General features: G+C 35.9%; 1 protein-coding gene across 1 annotated transcript in view; it reads right to left on the reverse strand.

Moving 5' to 3' along the window:
- Positions 1-4: 4 nt before the first annotated feature.
- Positions 5-18,442, reverse strand: part of PARPBP (PARP1 binding protein) — a 61,031-nt gene continuing 42,593 nt past the window's right edge. The window contains exons 8-11 of the mRNA XM_019446604.2: positions 16,394-16,572; positions 14,375-14,456; positions 1,136-1,271; positions 5-653 (exon numbers count right to left, since the gene is read on the reverse strand). Coding sequence (XP_019302149.1) covers positions 313-653; positions 1,136-1,271; positions 14,375-14,456; positions 16,394-16,572 — 738 coding nt within the window. The 3' untranslated portion in view covers positions 5-312. The remainder of the gene's footprint in view (positions 654-1,135; positions 1,272-14,374; positions 14,457-16,393; positions 16,573-18,442) is intronic.

An 18,442-nucleotide genomic window follows, 5' to 3' on the forward strand; every position in this document is an offset into this window, starting at 1 on the left:
TCTCTTTTTTAATTTTTTTTAATATTTATTTATTTTTGAGAGAGAGAGACAGAGACAGAGCATGAGTGGTGGAGGATAGAAAGAAAGGGAGACACAGAATCCGAAGCAGGCTCCCGGCTCTGAGCTGTCAGCACAGAGCCCGTTGTGGGGCTCGAACCCATGGACCACGAGATCATGACCTGAGCTGAAGTCGGACACTTAACCGACTGTGCCACCCACACACCCCTATATCTTGATCTCTTAAAAATTAAGTAGATGCCTTTGGTGAATGGTTTAATATATACAGAAATCTAAAGCAAATAAAAAACAAATTCATAGTCTAAAAAATTGAGTTAACTTTGTCTGGCCAGTAATCAGTTTGTCCTTGCCTGCACAGTTGTTGCTTTTTGCTACTCTAGCTATTTTGCCACATAATTTATTCTGGAAATTGTTTGATGTCTTAGGTATTTTAAAATTTTTATGTTGAGATGGTTCATTTCCACTATCACAAAGATTATTTTCATCATCTAAATCCACCTGTTTCCTCTTTGAGCTTTTATTTCCTGTCTGACTACTTGATTTCCTTGCAACTTTTTCACTTTTACTTCTGTCCAGATGAACATTTCCAGAACTCGTTCCAACTGTTGGTCTTCTAACAGATGAATTTACACCTTCTGTTATGCAAGATGAAAAGAGGAAAGAGATTACATAATATTTAGTATTGTTACCTATGAAAATTTTATAATAAAGTTAAAAATTCACTAAAGAATATTCAAAAATTTGATTTGCAATCACATAACACCATAAATTACATGATTAGCAAATACAGCCATATTACTATCACATTAATTTTCATTTTCCCCATATCACTTTTTACCCCTACAAACAAATATTTGCTTTGTTTGAATGCATGACACTTAACCCTTAAATACTACAAGTGATTTCTTAAATACATTTAGTTGAATCAAACTGTGTCCTATTCCTCCTAGATTTGTACATAGATATAACTTTTTAAATAAACTCAGGTCTTATAAATATAAACCTTTACATTTCACATTTCATACTTTGCAAAACAAAATCTAGTTTTATTTAAGTTAAAACTAATTAATACACTAGAATTAAATTGTTATTTAATTACTCAAATAAGGTCAATTACCAGAAAGGTCATTTTCCATGTGAAGTACATACAAAGGCTCTGATGCTGAATTAACATCATTCCATTTATCCTTGCTTATTATCCAGTCCTCTTTATAAGTACAAGCAAACTGGGATCTAATTAAGGTTTGCTTCATCTAGTAACAGAAAGAAGAAAGTATACAATTTATTTTGATTTATTTTTTCATCTAAATAGAAATATACTCTATATTAATCAAGAGATCATAAAAATTTCCCTTGGGGCACCTGAGTGGCTCAGTCAGTTGAATGTCCTACTCCTGATTTTGGATCAGGTCATGATCCCAGAGTTGTGAGTTCGAGCCCCATGCCAGGCTCCGTGTTGAGTGCAGAGACTGCTTAAGATTCACTCTCTCCCTCTGCCCCTCTCCCCTGCTCACTCTCTTGCTAAAATATTTTTTTAGTTGCCCTTAAAAATTCCATTATTCACTGGGAACTTTTAACGCTTGATGTTTCATAATCTGCAAACTCATTCTTTGCTACAACTGGCATTTTTGTTCTTTTCAGTAACACCACCTTTATGCACATTTAAAAAATTTTTGTAACAGTTTAGAAAAATCAATTTGAGACTCCAGAATATGCGAATACTTAAATATTTAGGAAAATAAGAAAGATGATTCAAATATATCATTCTAGGAAGATGTGACCAAGAGATTTAATGGTCTAATATTCAAAATAAACGCTCACATTTATCTTCAAAGATCATAAGTAGGAGAAAATCAGAAAGCGAAATTTAATTCTCAACCACTAAAAAGGACGTCAAGGAAGTAGTTTTGGAAATGTACTCTGCAAACATAAAACCAGTGGCTGTTTTAGGGAAAGAAATTAATTTCAGAACAAAGTAATCTATATGGACAATGCAAATTTCAGTAATTACAGTTGATATATAATGACATTTAGTTATAACTTGCAGATATCTCCAAATTGAGATGTCAAATCCCTTTCAGAAAAAGATGTTTAAATTTAAGATAAATGAAGGGCATTTGGGTGGCTCAGTCAGTTAAGCGGCCAACTTTAGCTCAGGTCATGATCTCACGGTTTGTGGGTTCGAGCCCCACATCAGGCTCTGTTTTGACAGCTCAGAGCCTGGAGCCTGCTTCGGATTCTATGTCTCACTTTTTTTCTGTCCCTCCCTTCCTTGTGCTCTGTCTCTCTCTCTCTCTCTCTCAAAAATAAACATTAAAAAAATTTTTTTAAGAAATTTCAGATGAGTAAATATTAAAGTGGACTTCAACAATTCAAAAATTTAATACGTCAAAAACTACATTATGTGGAACATTACTTACAAAATATTGATTGATACCGTTCATAGTCTAAAACAGCACAACTTTTTATTTCATATTCAGCAATTAAGTATTATGTTATATATTCAGAGAGATCACTGCATTAACTCAGTTAGATGTTTGCAAAGATAATGGCAGTGAAATACAGACTATGATTTAAAAGGAATTAGATTAATCCAGTTGCTTCATAAAAGAAAGTGTTCCTGTCGTAGACTCTAAGTCTAAAGTTCTTTCTTGGCCAGCAAGAAAGCGGGATGCAGGATTAAAAGCGAGAGATGGCTAATGTCCGGGAAAAGACAAGAGCCCCGAATAAGGGTCCTTGCTCCGTATTTATTAAAATCAGACGGCTTACAAATGTGATGGGCATGCACAAAGAGACAATGAATCTGTGAACATTAACTCACGGGCATGAGAGAAAAGGGGGTTTTGAAGATATATGGTATTTGGGGTTTGGGTCAATATAAAACAAAATCCTGGCGCCTGGTAGATGGGCAGATGGTTAGATGGTTGTTAACAGCAGGACAGGAGGCATCATGTCTGTTTATCTTAGCTAGCCTAAGAGATAAGACAGATGGGGCAAATAACTTCAGGGTTAACAAGGCACCTTTTCTTTTGCTAATCAGCTCTGCTCTGGGTAGCTTCAGCCCTGGAATCTATAGCCCTATATACCTATTTACCTAATTTGGTCCTTCCTTCCTGTGAAAGCAGCTCTCTGCTATACTACTAAGTTGGGGGATGTTTTCGCCCTGAATGCCTAATCTTGATTACCTCATATACCTTTATATTGGGGGCCTTTGCCCCCCTCTTTATTCTGGGGCCTTTGCCCCTCCCTCTGTATCCTGGGGGCCTTGGCTCCTCCCAACTTTAATCTGGGGTTTTGCCCCTCCCAACTCTATTCTAGGGTTCTTAATCAGTTTACCCAAGCTTGGGTGAGAGCAACCTAAGGCTTTGTAATTGGTGTAAGCCCAGGGAATTTCTAAGCTTATTCCCCACATGTTCCCAGAGTGACATGTTTATGTCCTTCTAATGGTGTCTATGAGAGCTCCAGTTCCCATACCACTAAAAATTATGTTTAATTTGTTTAAAAAATTAAACAACTGGAGTTTGATATCTTCCATTTTAAGCATAAAAACTCACAAAATTGAAAAAGAAATGTGAAAATGTAAAAGATCAAACACTATTTGAAATAGTGTAAGAAAGTGGCTCTTGATTATGGATGATGGAACTATAATCCACTATCCTCCTGAATCCACATGAATACAACTACTATTATACATTTTCCATCATGAGATCCACTAAAATATAACTAGCCCTTTCTGGACTTTATTAATTCTATACATATAGAATTAAAGCAAATGATAAAGCCATTAAAATACATTTTGTTAATAAAATGAACTTCGTAAAGTTTATATTGCACCACATCATTACTCTAGTAACATTATCAAAAACTTTTATTTCTATCTGCAAAACCAGTACTAACAATTGACATTATCTCTTTATACAACATTTCTTTCATTTCACCAGAGTTATTGCTTATAAAGAATTATAAACTAATTGCCCATAATGAGTTGTAAAGAGTACAGCAAGACCATGAAGGCAAATGAATGCTAAGTGGCTGGCTAGGATCATTTCCATGGTACCCAGATAGTGATAGCCCCTGTGGGTGGCTTAGACCACTTTAGCGTCCCACACTCTGAAAAAATATACAATAATTATTTACTACAGACAACTGATGTTTTCTCAGTCTCACATTTAGCAAAAATAAACATTTCTTTAGAAAGCAGTGTCATTTTTAAAAATATTTATTTATTTTTGAGAGATAGAGCTTGAGCAGGAGAGGGGCAGAGAGAGAGGGAGACACAGAATCTGAAGCAGGCTCCAGGCTCCGAGCTGTCAGCACAGAGACCAACACAGGGCTCAACCTCACAAACTGCAAGATCATGACCTGAGCCAAAGTTGGATGCTTAACCAACTGAGCCACCCAGGGGCCCCAGAAAGCAGTGTCATTTTTATTGTTGACATACAACTAAGTAAAAACCTTTCCTTGTTATGTAAATACAGTTACAGAATAAGTGTCATAGCCCTTGTCACAACTACATTTCCTTTCTTTAGGCCTCCTATAGAGAAATTCTTGAGGCTTAGTGACAGTAGGGTAATTTCAGAAGCCAGAATTATAAGGCAATGGATTCCTAAAATACCGAGAATAGATTCAGATGTGAAAGGAAATAGTTAACCACTTTATTCACCATAAAAAATATTATTTATAAAAATATCAAAACATGAGAACCACAACTGTTCTACAGTAATCTTGGAATACTTATGTCCAAAAGAAATAACTGAGTAGTTACAATGAAGGTATTTTTTTTTCTTTCTGTAAAAGATTACACGTGGGTTTTCTTTCCCCACCCTGTACAAAAATCTCTTTTTTTTAAATCAATTATGACTTATTAAGTTCCAACTATGTAATAAACAGGCACACAGAATACTAAAGGGATTACTTAGATGGCTTCTATAATCACAAAGGTATTCTACTTATAAAACCTGCTGTTGACACACAGCTGGAAGAAATAATAAATAAATTGGATATCAGACTCAAGATTGAAAAGATGTCAGAACACTAGAACCATAAGTAGAAAATAATAAGATGAAAATGAATGAGGATAAACAAAGTCCTGTATTTAAGTTCAAAATATCAGTTACAGATGAGGATGACGAAAACCTGACTTAAATGCAATATATGAAAAAGACCTGGAGATTTTCATTGATCATGAACTTGACTGGAGCCAACAATGTGATGTCCAGCTAAAAAAAAAAAAAAAAAGCAAAACCAGCACAAAAAGACAGTGATGTGATTGGAAAGGCTCCAGATTTGCAGTTAAAAGACGTGCCTTCTAAAACTGGCCCTATCACTTATAAACTGGATATTTCGGGTAAACCTCTGAACCTCTCACTTATCCACACATAAATGGGAATAATATTAATCTTACAGAACTGTCAGAATTAAGTAAAGTTAAAAATAGGAAAGGACCATATAAGCTCTAGAGATCCATGTAGATGCCATGCAATTAATTAATGTAGTAACATATATGAAGACAGTTTCCTATACAGTAAGAAATCTGTTAAATTAGAGTTCTCACGACCAGGACAACTCTAAAATTTTTCTAGGAATGCAACTCAAAAACTGAACTTACAATCAACATCTCCATTTCAGTTATCAAAACAATACAAGCTGCATTGGCTTGTATTTGTAACTTAAAAGAGATTGCTTTTGTTCATAAAAGTTGAATTTTTCTGTACAAGATTAGTGGCTACATAGAATTGAGATTACTTCCTGTTGCAAATCTTCCAAATCTCTCTGTGTATTTGATTTGGAATCACAAACAAGCAAAACAATTCCCTCTTGAAACTGCTTTTGAAATACTAAACAACTAAGAATAATGTCCAGATTCATACATGGCTGTTAAAATCATTTTATGTTCAAGTCACATGAGAGAAAAGGATTGAACATTTTCCTTTGTAGAGTGATTTCCCCCCTTTGGAAAGATTTCTATCCACAGTAAAATTGCAATGAACTTCAAACTTGCCAAGAATTGGAAAAGTCCTTTTGCCACAAGCCCTTTTTAAATTGGAATTATTAGTAAGTTCCCAGTTTGAGGAAAATAGTACTTCACATAGGAAAGCCTGACTCTAGCTAAATTAAGACAAATGAGTCAAAATACTGTAAAGTTGCAGTCACTCTCTGAGTTAGGTGTATTAATAAGATAATGAAAGCGCTAAGCCCCATTATGTTGATAAATAAATCAACAAGTTTGAAAGAGGAATTTATTTTCAACATACTCATTAAATATGCAACTGAAAATAAATATCCTAAATTTATCTTTTCATTCTTACATTACTGCCTTTTCAAAAAGACCAGATTTGTTATCGTTAATGGCATATGAACGTAAAATACATCAAATAATTCATTGCTTCATCAGTGAAATTCAATTTATTTCATTAAATAGCAGAAAGATATTTTTGACCTAAGTAGTAGCATTACTTTTTTTTATGACTCTTGACTATAATTACTATGCCTTTATCTACTCTTTGGAAAGAGCATAAAGTCTTTGAAGTCTTATACCTGACTACAAACCCTTACTCCGTTACTTACTAACTGTAAGGTCTAGAAAATGATGTCTTCTAGAATTGAACAAGGATTAACTGGGATGAAAGATATAAAATGTCTAATATAACACTTGACACTTAGTAGGTATGCAATAAATCCCAACCTCATTACTTCAGCCCAACAAATTCAACTTTAGTTCAGTCTAATACAAACATCCCATTTTCATTCTAATGAAAAATGCTGCTCTCTCTCTTAAATAAAGTCTGCTTAATGTCACCTTCTCAAAGAGATCTCTACTGGTCATCCTATTTAAAATCAAAACACACACAAAGGAACACACTCTCCTTATTCCCTTCCCTAGCTTTATTTCACTCCAGAGCACTAATAAACTTCTAATGTTCCACATAACTCACTTGTTTTGTTGTTTGCCTCTTCCAACTAAAATGTAAGCTCTGTGAACAAAACCCTTAATTTGGCAACTGGTGGCCAAACCCTTAGTTTGGTTCTGGCCTTCCTGTGGCCTCCCCAACCCCACAGGGTGAGAAGTCTATAGGGCCCACTTGGAGACTATCACTCCCTTTTTGATCCTATTCCAAGTACCTGGGACCCCAGAATTCCCTGCTCAAACTATCTTAGGTACTGGGCTGGTGCTGGCCTCTTTCTCTAGGTTCAAGGGCAGACTGTTTATGGCAAGGGTGATGGGGAGGAGAGTGCGTACACCTCTTGAAGGAATGTCCCTAAGAGTACAGAACAGAACAAAGATTGAAAGGGGCTCTGGAGGTGGGCCATGTATGGGCTTCCATTTATATTCTTGTACTCCAGCCCCACAAATATTTGGGGAAGACCTGTCCATGAGGGCAGGGGCTTTTGTCTGTTTTGTTCACTGAGGTATCTCCAGTGCCTAGGACATAGCCTGGTACCCAGGAGGCATATAAAACATGTTTGTTGAACGAATCAAGTAAGTAAAATTATAAGACTATAATAACAGATATATGCAAGAGGAAGGTATGAGGGAACAGAAACATGAGTAAGAAAAGGCTTGGAGGTAGAAAAAAGATTTACAAAATGGATTCTACTCTTTAATACAGACAAAGGAAACCATGTGATACAGAAATGAGAGAAGTAGACTGGCAAAGAACAGCTAAATCACCCTAAGAACACAAGCTTTGACATAGAAAAACACGTAAGACAAAGTAAGCCCCACTCTGTTCGGCAGAGTAATGAAACCGTTCGATAAAGAAACAAGAGAAAGGTATACATGCAGAGAAAACCTAAATCATATTTAAATACTGAAAACCATGCAGCTGAGTCCTTAAGCCCCATTATATCCACTGTTCCTTTAAAGTTCTTAAATAGTCCACCTTTTTCAGGCTCTCATGCACATATCCTCACAATAAGCCCTACAAAAAATAACCATTCCTTAAAACCACAAAAGCCACACACACTTTCCTTAACCTTGCCCTACACTATTTACTCACTTATTTTGTACAGCTACCCAGTACACAGTCTATACTAGTGAGATAATCTAATACTTTCATCAGGTTATTTGCTCAGCTTAGAAGTCTCTCTTGCATTCTCTCTGCCTTTTTAAATCTTATTCTCATTTCTCAAGGCCAGGGCACCATTTTCTCTACTTATTGGTCTCTAGTTCTTCCTTTTGTGGGTATCTCTAATCCATCAGAACTACAACTCCTCTAATATGCTAGCCACATGTAGCTAATTAATGAAAATTAAATGAAACTAAAAATCCAGTGCCTCAGTTGCAGTGGCCACATTCCAAGCACTTGACAGCAACATGTGTTAGCATAGTTACAGAACATTTCCACAGAAAGTTCCACTGGAGAGCACTGTTCCAGAGCAACGCGTTATCATCTACACCCTGTAGCACTTTCATGTGCTGCAAATGGATTCTCAGAGGAGTCTGGGACATGTTTTGTTTGCTGGGTCCATAATATTGAAACCCATATGCAACTTTATATTACTAAAGGAGAACTCGCATCTGTTCCCCACGTCTTCTAACTACTACCTGATGTAAAAGGATCAATTAAGCTTTGGAAAAAAATTGTAATCATTTTGTCTTCTAAAAATACTATTTCTTTCCTATTTTCTCCACTCATTCTGGGACTCATTAGGCACATGTTAGATTTTTCTCTGTGTCCTGCGCTTTTCTATAGATTTTTAAATTCTTTACTCTCTCTTTGCTTTAGTTTGGATATTTTTCTAATGACCTATCTCCAAGTCTACTTTTGCCACCTAATGCTATGTCTGGTCTACTATTAAACTCATCTAATGAGTTCTTAATTTCAGATGATGTTTTTACAGTCCTGGAATGCCTCTTTGGTTCTGTTTTATAGATTTTAATTCTCTGCTGGAATTCCCCAATCATCATCCATTTTGCCCATCTTTTCCTATAATTACTTTTACATGTTGAAAAATTTTTAATTCCTTGTCAGTTAATTCTAGTATCTGGATTACTTGTAAATCTGCCACTAATGTTAGTTTTCTCTCTTAATTAAAGGAAAAATCTGCCTACCTCTTTTCTTTTTTTTTAATATGAAATTTATTGTCAGATTGGTTTCCATACAATACCCAGTGCTCATCCCAAAAGATGCCCTCCTCAATACCCATCACCACCCTTCCCTCCCTCCCACCCCCCATCAACCCTCAGTTTGTTCTCAGTTTTTAAGAGTCTCTTATGCTTTGCCTACCTCTTTTCATGTCCAGAATTATTTTATTTCATGTTGGATGTTGTGTATAAAGACTGTAGACACTCCAGATGAAGTTTCCCCTATCTAGAAGGGTTTCCCTTGTCTCTGTTAAGCAGACACAGCAAAGGGCTGATAACCTACATGCAGTCAGGGACTAAGCTGATTAAGAGCTAGGTTCTACTTATCATAACTTACATTTGTCTTCTGGTTCTCATCTCTTCCTCAGGAATGTCCCTCTCAGGCTTTCAATCGAGAGCCTTGTGGATCTCTGTTGTCTCTGACCTGAAAGTCTGGGGGATTCAATCTGTCTTTCAGAGGTTTTTCCACTGTGCTCTTAGGCCTCCTATCTTACTTACTCCATTTCCAAATATGACAAATAAGTTGAAAAGGAGACAGCCATGGGTTGAAGGCAGTTCCCACTCCTCAAGCAGGGTCTTGTCTTCTAGCTACCTCAAGAGCATAGGTGATTTTAGTCTACTGAATTTTTTTTGAATTTTTTTTAATGTTTATTTATTTTTGAGACAGAGAGAGACAGAGCATGAATGGGGGAGGGTCAGAGAGAGAGGGAGACACAGAATCTGAAGCAGGCTCCAGGCTCTGAGCTGTCAGCACAGAGCCCGAGCAGGGCTCGAACTCACGGACCGTGAGATCATGACCTGAGCCAAAGTCAGACGCTTAACCAACTGAGCCACCCAGGCGCCCCTGGTCTACTGAATTTTAGCCACCCACTTGGCTTCAAAATTGAGCATATGTTGGCATGCCCGGGTGGCTTGGATGGTTGAGCATCCAACTCTTGATTTCAGCTCACATCATGATCCCAGGGTTGTGCGATTGAGCCCCACGGCAGGCTCCACACTGAGAACAGGGACTGCTTGGGATTCTCTCTCTCCCTCTGCCCTTCTCCCCTGCTGGCACTCTCTTCATCTCTCTCCCTCTCTCTAAAAACAAACAAACAAACAAACAAACAATCTAGCATATGTGCACTAGGTAAAAATAATCATGCGTTCAGGGCTCCTAAAGTTTTCAAATTTTTGCCAACCCCCCAAGACACCCAGTCTTTGTTAGTTACTCCTTCCCTCAGAAGAGTTCCTTTATGTGGGCCAACGTCAATCCTTGGCTCACATCTAAAACTGGCAAATAATCTCAGGGAACAAAACAGCTGATAATAAGCTGCTCACCTCACAAGGACTTTACTCTCCCCAGACTTTTAGTTTACTTAAATAGCTGTGCTTACATACCTTTCCTATGTCTTTAAAATATATCCTTCCCCATTTATCTGCTTTTTATTTTGTTATTGTAGCAGAAATGGTATTCTGTCATGGCCTACTATATCCTAGTTTGAAACAGAAGCAACCAAGTATGTGAGTGATTTCTTGATTCTGTTCGCTCCTTTTTGAGAGCCTTTTATTTTCTCCTCGGTGACATTTTGAAGGCTGCATATTTTCTGTTTTTCCTCATTTTTCACTAGCCTAAGGAATGATAGAGGCAGAAGTAGTGTTCAGCCGAGGAGACAGTTTGAAAACATTTCTGGGTTCTACACTCTCTCCTAAGAGTTTATTATACATTGTATGTATTATAAGAAGATTCACTGCCTCTACTTAGACTATATCTCATTCAAATGGAGAGGGATCATTTAGATAATTTCCCCAGGTCACTATGTAGCACTAGAGGCTTCATTTGTGTGTGTATAAGTTCCAGGGTTATTTTTTACATTTTAACCAGATTACTATCTACTTGCCACTTCTACTATTCCTCTGAAAAGGAGGAAAAAAAAAATATTTTCCAGTTCGAGAAATATTAGTGATAATTCTCAGGATCTGTCAACTGACTAGTATAATATCTGGGGACTGGGGCTATATTAAGTTGCTAAGTCATGCTGTGCATCTTCGCTTGAAATCTTCAGTTTCTTTCCTTGGCCATCGTTTTTTAAGTTATTGTATCTAATTGCATTATTCTTTGTTGTTTGCTCTTGGTGAAGGTTTTTGCTAGTTGGTACTATTTTACAGTCATTTTGAGGGGAGAGAAATTCTATGAGTTAAACTCAATCTACCATTTTAATTTGGATATACTCAGAGGTTTGTTAACACTCTAAAGTTTGAAGTTAGAGGTCTAATTAAGAATTTTCTAACACCATCAGCACTGGACTGCCTGGCTACTTATGAAGATACCAGAGTTACAGCCAGTCTATTTTTCACACTACCTGAGCCCTAATTTTCACTGCCCTGGCTACTCTATGTTTTAAAGATCCAACATTTTCCTGATCAGCTCACATAAGTTATGAAATCAGTTAATGCTAATGATTATGTATGCATTATTTTACATCTGTGTGACATACATTCAATATGGACACAAACATTAGACTCAGAATAAGGAAAAGACATGTACATGTGACTTTTCAGTTGTGCCTGATGTGCAAAATACTGCTAAACCACACTGAAAGGAATAAAATTAATTAATATACAAGGATAGAAGGAGGAAAATCTTTTAAGAAAGAGGTATGAGGATATGTGTATAAACTGCTTGGAATTGGGGGGTAACAATGAGGAGTGAACATTCTCAATAGCTTCCTATCAAAACCATCTAGGTTCGGAAGAAGATTCTGATTTCTACTGCAGGGGAACTTATGTGACCATCATGGACAAGTTTCCTAATAAGCAGTGTAGGAAAAACAACTCAAGGACTTAAAACGAATATGGTTTCACAAGATTTTGTGATCAGTGGGATGTCTATTTTTATTTATAAATGAGAAAACTAAAATCTAAGAAAAGTTAATTTGCCCCATATAATAATGACATAGATATTTCAATTAATTATCATCTATGACATCAAAATTCTAAGTTCCCTAATATTTTCTACTTTTGAAGTGCTCTTCCCAAGACACTGTTTCAAGTGTAGATCATATATTCTTTCCATGACTAAAAAAAGAACTTTACGCCAAAAGAGCAAAAGTAACAGGATAGTAGGTAATAAGCTGTTAAACTACTTTTCCATAGTTACCTGGTAGTAAATATTTGTAACATTTTTTGCTATTCCAACAAAATACTGTACCTGGCTGTACTATACAGCTGTACTATACAGCTGTGTATACCTGGCTAAACCAATTATTTTCACACTTTGCTTTTTTACAGTATATTTATCACAAACAATTCCTTCTCCTCTCCACTGCCATCTGGTTTCAGAGCTATGTAGACTAAGCCAGCTCCACTATTAAGTAACAGAAACAATGTGATTCTAATCTCAATAGCATTTAACCATGGCTTTGCGCACTGGCATAAAAGATTTCATAGTAGTTATGAGATCTTAGATAAGTTACTTTCTCAGGATTTTGGTCTCCACATTTATAAATGAGACTGGATTAGACAATCTCTCCTCTACTTCCCAAAACTTTCTAAATTTGTTTATAAATTTTATAGTAATTAGCTGACTCTTACCAATTTCTAAACAAAATAAAATAAAACACAACAAAAAAAAAGACCTCTCATTCTTCAGATAGACTTCCTCATTTTGATTTACTTAGTTCTAACAAAATATCCCAATGACCTTTAAATGAAAATATTAGTTTGTCAGTATCCATAACAGGTAAAAAATTAAAGAATTTATACAGTACATTTCTGTTTCTAATCAAGTCCAAAGAATGGATTTTTTTGTTTGTTTAAAATCTTCTGCCTTGACTACAAGTACTTATGTAATATAACAAGAGGTTGACAAGTTTTATTCACAGAAAAATCATATAAAACTCTCTGATGTATCCTACAGGTATTAAGTACTAACAACTAATAACAACCAAAAGAAAGACAAGACTTATTAATATAAACTAAATGGGTTTTGAGTATGTAGATGAAACTGATGATAACTAAAAGTTTTGTGAACTGGGACTAACTTTCCAAATGGGAATATAAACAGCATACAGATCACAGTTCCTAAAATTGTATCAAGATGAATAACTGATAATTTAAGGGTAAATGTAAATTTGACATGAAAATTTTGTTGAACAAATGAATGAATTCCCAACCACAGAAGAGCGTCTAGCACATAGTAGATACTCAACAAATGTATGCTAAATGAGTTAAGACCGGTTTCTTTTTGAAAAATAAGACCTGGGTGCCTGGGTGGCTCAGTCGGTTAAGCGTCTGACTTCGGCTCAGGTCATAATCTCATGGTTCATGAGTTCAAGCCCCGCATCGGGCTCTGTGCTGACAGCTCACAGCCTGGAGCCTGCTTCGGAATCTGTGTCTCCCTCTCTCTCCGCCCCTGCCCTGCTCACACTCTGTCTCTGTCTCTCAAAAAGTGAATAAACGTGAAAAAAAAAAAGTATTAAAAAAAAAAAAGGAAGAAAGAATAAGAAGACCAAGAAAATTTTAAACACTTAAAAAACACATTATTGGCTACTTACTGGCACAAACATTTGAAATGAGGACAGGAAAACTTATTTCAAACCAAATAAAGGTATAAAGAATAGCTCTAGTCAAAAAACAATGTGAAATATTCTCCATGTCTTAACCTACAATTAATTATAGTCTGCCATAATATCTTCAGAGAGGAACAAAATGGAATTTATATAGTCTCTCAAGATTTAGTTTAAAATGTGAGTAATGAAGGGTGCCTGGGTGGCTCAGTTGGTTGAGCATCCGACTCTTGATTTTGGCTCAGGTTGTAATCTCACAGTTCATGACATTGAGCCCCATGTTGGGCTCTACACAGAGCCTGCTTAGGATTCTCTTTTTCCCTCTCTCTCTGCCCTCTCCTGCCTTGTTCTCTCTCTCAAAATAAATAAATAAACATTAAGAAAAATAAAAAATACAATGTGAGTAATGTAGATGAGAAAACCATGTCTTCTTCATTTTCCCCTTCATTCACTGAAAAGACATTTATTGAACACTTACAAAAGCAAGTGCTTATTCCTTCCCTTCTTTTAGGTCCAGCATATAGGCTAAGCCAAAGAACAATGAGCCTAGGTTGTATAAAAGGAAAGTTTCAGTATGTCAATGTCATAACTCATTTTCCATTCAATTCCTATTGTTCCATGTATGATATATATTTATAACATCCAGATCAACTTTCTATATTTATCTTTTACAAATAAAAAAACATTTTTATCATTTTTATGACAGTACATTAAACTGTACCTTAGTTTTTTTCTCGTGCATTGACTTATGGATGCGTTCTCTTAGGGGTTTCATTGATGAATTATTCACTTGTGTGGGAGATCTATGTCCAAAGAAAAGCAAAAATCTATAAACAAAAGTAGCTTTTTAACTTGTTTTTGCCCCTCCCCTACCCCAAAGCAGTAATGAAATAAAAAGACAACTAAATCTTGTTGTTTATAATACTATATAAAAGTGTCAGTATTATTATTTAAAGTTCTAAATATTAATAATTTGCTATGTTAATTAATACAGTCACTACATATTTGAATTTCTGATATATGTAAGGTACTGTGTAAGATATTATGAAGGACAGAAAGTAGATTAATTCATTGCCCTGAATTCAGGCATCCTGAAGCCTAAAGTACAGGAAATAAGATACCCACACAACTAAAATTTAAAATAAAAAAGGACAAGAGCCATAGCAGGGGAATTCAAGAGAAAAATATAGTTTAGAAATAGGACGGTCAAAGAAGGCACAATGGAGAAAGAAACACTGGAGCTTTGGAGCCAGACAAACCTGGATTCCTCAATAAATTCCTTTCTGGCTTAATAGAGCCAGAGTCATAACCTCTTTAACTCAAAAGACTGTTATATAAGAATAAAGAATAGTCTATTCTAAGAAACACTCGTTTATAACCTTACATTGACTTATATTCATACACCACATTGCCCTTAATTTTATCATTTCAATGCAGATCACTAAAAATTCACTTTACCATGAATTGGTACTTGTCTGCACAATGACAATTGTAAATACTAAGGTAGCTATAAACAATTGAAATATGTTTGGCCACATGATTGAGAAAAATACTTCTTTAAAATGGATGTAGGGATTAATTTTGTTTAAAAAAAATTCCATAAACACAAAATAACTTTCTCTACGAAAATGGTAGAATTGAATCTGAGAAAAAAATTAATCATTTATGATGTTACCTAAAAAACAAACTGTGCTGAACAGAAGTAAGGTAAAAGAACACAAAATAAAGGTTCAGTTCCTTTATACTTTTTTCATAAGCCAGTGATAAATTTTCATTGCTAGGAAAATATTTGGACAATTTTGAGGTAGAATATGGAAGAATTATATCATGCCCAGATATAAAAGAATAATCACTGAAAGCTGGTGAAAAGGGTTTAAATAAATTGGAGGACAACACTGAATGACAGACCATTGCAAAGTTTCTCTTTAAAGGGAAGAGAAAAATAGAAAAGATCAAACAAGTAGGATGACTTTGTAAAGTTTCTCCACAATGTATTAAATACAATTTGAAATCGTTGTTCTAAAGTTTTACACGTTTCTATAAATGAATGCTCATTAATGAAAAATATCACCAACCTACACAATGTCTGACCTAGTGGTTGTTAAAAGTGGAGCATATCAATGTCTTGCATAGAATACTAACACTAATTTAGTAAGTGTTTGTCTTCATAATGTGAGGAAGAACCAAGAGATATCAATTCCAATTTAAGTTTGGTGTATATGCTCTCTCTGGTTCTCACGCAGAACAGCACAATCCTTGGAGGAGAGACCTTAGGTTTTGGAGCAAGACACTTTGGCTACTTGCTTAACTGTGCTCTCTTAGGCAAATTACTTCATCTTTCTCTTTCTCAAGTGTCTAATTCTTCACTTATAAAGTGGGGATATTATTGAAAGAGGTTGCTATGAGAGCTAATATAAGTGAGAGCAGTTAGCAAAGTTCTTGACATACACGACAAAGAAAATGAATATTTCCAAAGCAAAAAACAAGCACAAAAAAAATAAAAACAAAACCAAAAATACCTGTCATACTCTCAGAAGATACTACGCTTTTATATACAACTTTCTCACATCCAAATGTTCAATCTCCCTTTAACTTTTGTCTTCTCTCTTCACACTTTTCTGTAGTCTCCAAGTTTCTTACCATAGCATGTATTTCCTTTTACTTAATGAGGTATTTTTTCAACATTCCCTTTATAGACTAGAGTTAACATTCACATACATATAACTTCCACAATACTTACCTAAAAAGTGTAAGAATAGAAATCCCATTATGATGAATTGTGTTTTCATCATCATATAAAAGCTCTGCTTTGTTTTTGGTAGGCAAACTGGCTGCTTCCTCATCCAAAAGAACTAGTAAAATTTTCACAGTATCTCTGCCACAGTATGCAGTACCATGGTTTATAGCATAAGATTTTGGCTAGAACAAAAAATAGTATTAAGTAAATGTAATAATCACCTAAGTTGGGTCAATCAGTCATTCTTTTCCATTTCTTGTGCCACCATTCTCCTCCTCTTATAGTTTAAGTAATAAAAAAAAATCAGCCATGGGAAATGGCTTTAAGGCATGTAATATTTCTCCCTCAAGTCATACTAAAGTCAATCTTATCACCTTCTAAAAGCACAAAAAATATAGAAAATAGTATCATCAGGGAAGACATTGGTTCTGATCAAAATAACATCCCAGGCTTGAAGTCAGAAAATTTAGTAACTATCTAGCTATGTGACCCCAGCCTCATGACTTAATCTCCTTGTATATTTTTTCTTTTTTATACCAAAGAGAGATGGTCTGAATACCAACCACACAGATGGCCATAAAGATATATTCAAATGCAAAAATTAAAAATGAGTTCACATTCATTCACTCAGTAATCCATTCATAACTACATACCAAGTCCCAAGCACAGTGTAAGGCTACAAAGGTAAAAACCGCTGCCTCAAGGAACCCATACTCTCCTAAATAAAATAAGAAAGTAACTAACAAGTGCATTACAAAGTACTAAGGGCTATTTATTTTTTAATATTTATCTATTTTTGAAAGGGAAGGAGAGAGAGGAGAGAAAGGAGGAGAAAGAGAGATAAAGTGCATACATGCAAGCAGGTGAAGGGCAGAGAGGGAGACAGAGAAACCCAAGCAGGCTCTGCAGCTGTCAGCACAGAGCCCACCACGGGGCTCATGGGAGCTTGATCTCAGGAACCGTGAGATCATGACCTGAGCTGAAATCAAGAGTCAGATGATGTTTAACCAACTGAGCCACCCATGCACCCCCTTAAGTGCTATTTCTAACAGAAGATATACATGGCATAATAGGAGCACACAAAAGGTAGTGAACAATATACTCAGGAATCAACGATGTCTTCATAGAGGAGGAGACACATAGGGGTAGGAGAGACCGTGGTACTTTGAAGGATGAGGTAACATGATATAACTAAAGAACAAAGTAACAGAGAGAGTTACGCAGAATGAACGTGGGAAAGCTTTGTATATCTGGCAAAGAAATTATAAGTCAGTCTGTTACAGAGTTAAAATCTTTTGCTTTATTAAGCAAGGACATTGATTCTATTTAGATTTTTAGAAAAATGATGGCAATGTGTAAAATATATTCTAGGGTAAGAATGTTACTAAGTCTGGAGACAGGAACACAAATTAAGAGACTGTAATAGTCCAGCTTGGAAAAGGAGAAGGTAGTAGCAGTGAACTAAGATAGTAGCAGTGGAGATAAAGAAAAAAGCAGATTAGGGGCGCCTGGGTGGCTCAGGTCGGTTGAGCGTCCGACTTCGGCTCAGGTCACGATCTCGTGGTTTGTGGGTTCGAGCCCCGTGTCGGGCTCTGTGCTGACAGCTCAGAGCCTGGAGCCTGTTTCGGATTCTGTCCCTCTCTCTTTCTCTTTCTCTCTCTCTCTCTCTCCCTCTCTCTCTCTCTCTCTGCCCCTCCTCCACTCACATTCTGTCTCTCTCTCCTTCGGAAATAAATAAGCATTAAAAAAAATTTTTTTAAGAAAATAAGCAGATTAAAAGAGGAGAGCTAGAAAAACTTAGTGACTACACAGAATAAGGGAAAATATATGATAATATAATATTATACACGGACACACGTAAGCACAAACCCTGAAGATATCTCTAGCTGGGTTTGATACCAACTTACTAGTAGCAGGTGCTTTATAACTCTGGGGAAGTTCCTTAACCTCACTGTGCTTCAGTTAAATCGCTGGTAAAATAGGGGTAGGTAAAATAGGGGTAAAATAGGTAAAATGCCTAACCCATACAGCATGGTGGACATTGTGCCTAAA

Source organism: Panthera pardus, unplaced genomic scaffold, assembly GCF_024362965.1.
Source record: "Panthera pardus isolate Hobbes unplaced genomic scaffold, ASM2436296v1 HiC_scaffold_6, whole genome shotgun sequence".
Classification (NCBI taxonomy): Eukaryota; Metazoa; Chordata; class Mammalia; order Carnivora; family Felidae; genus Panthera; species Panthera pardus.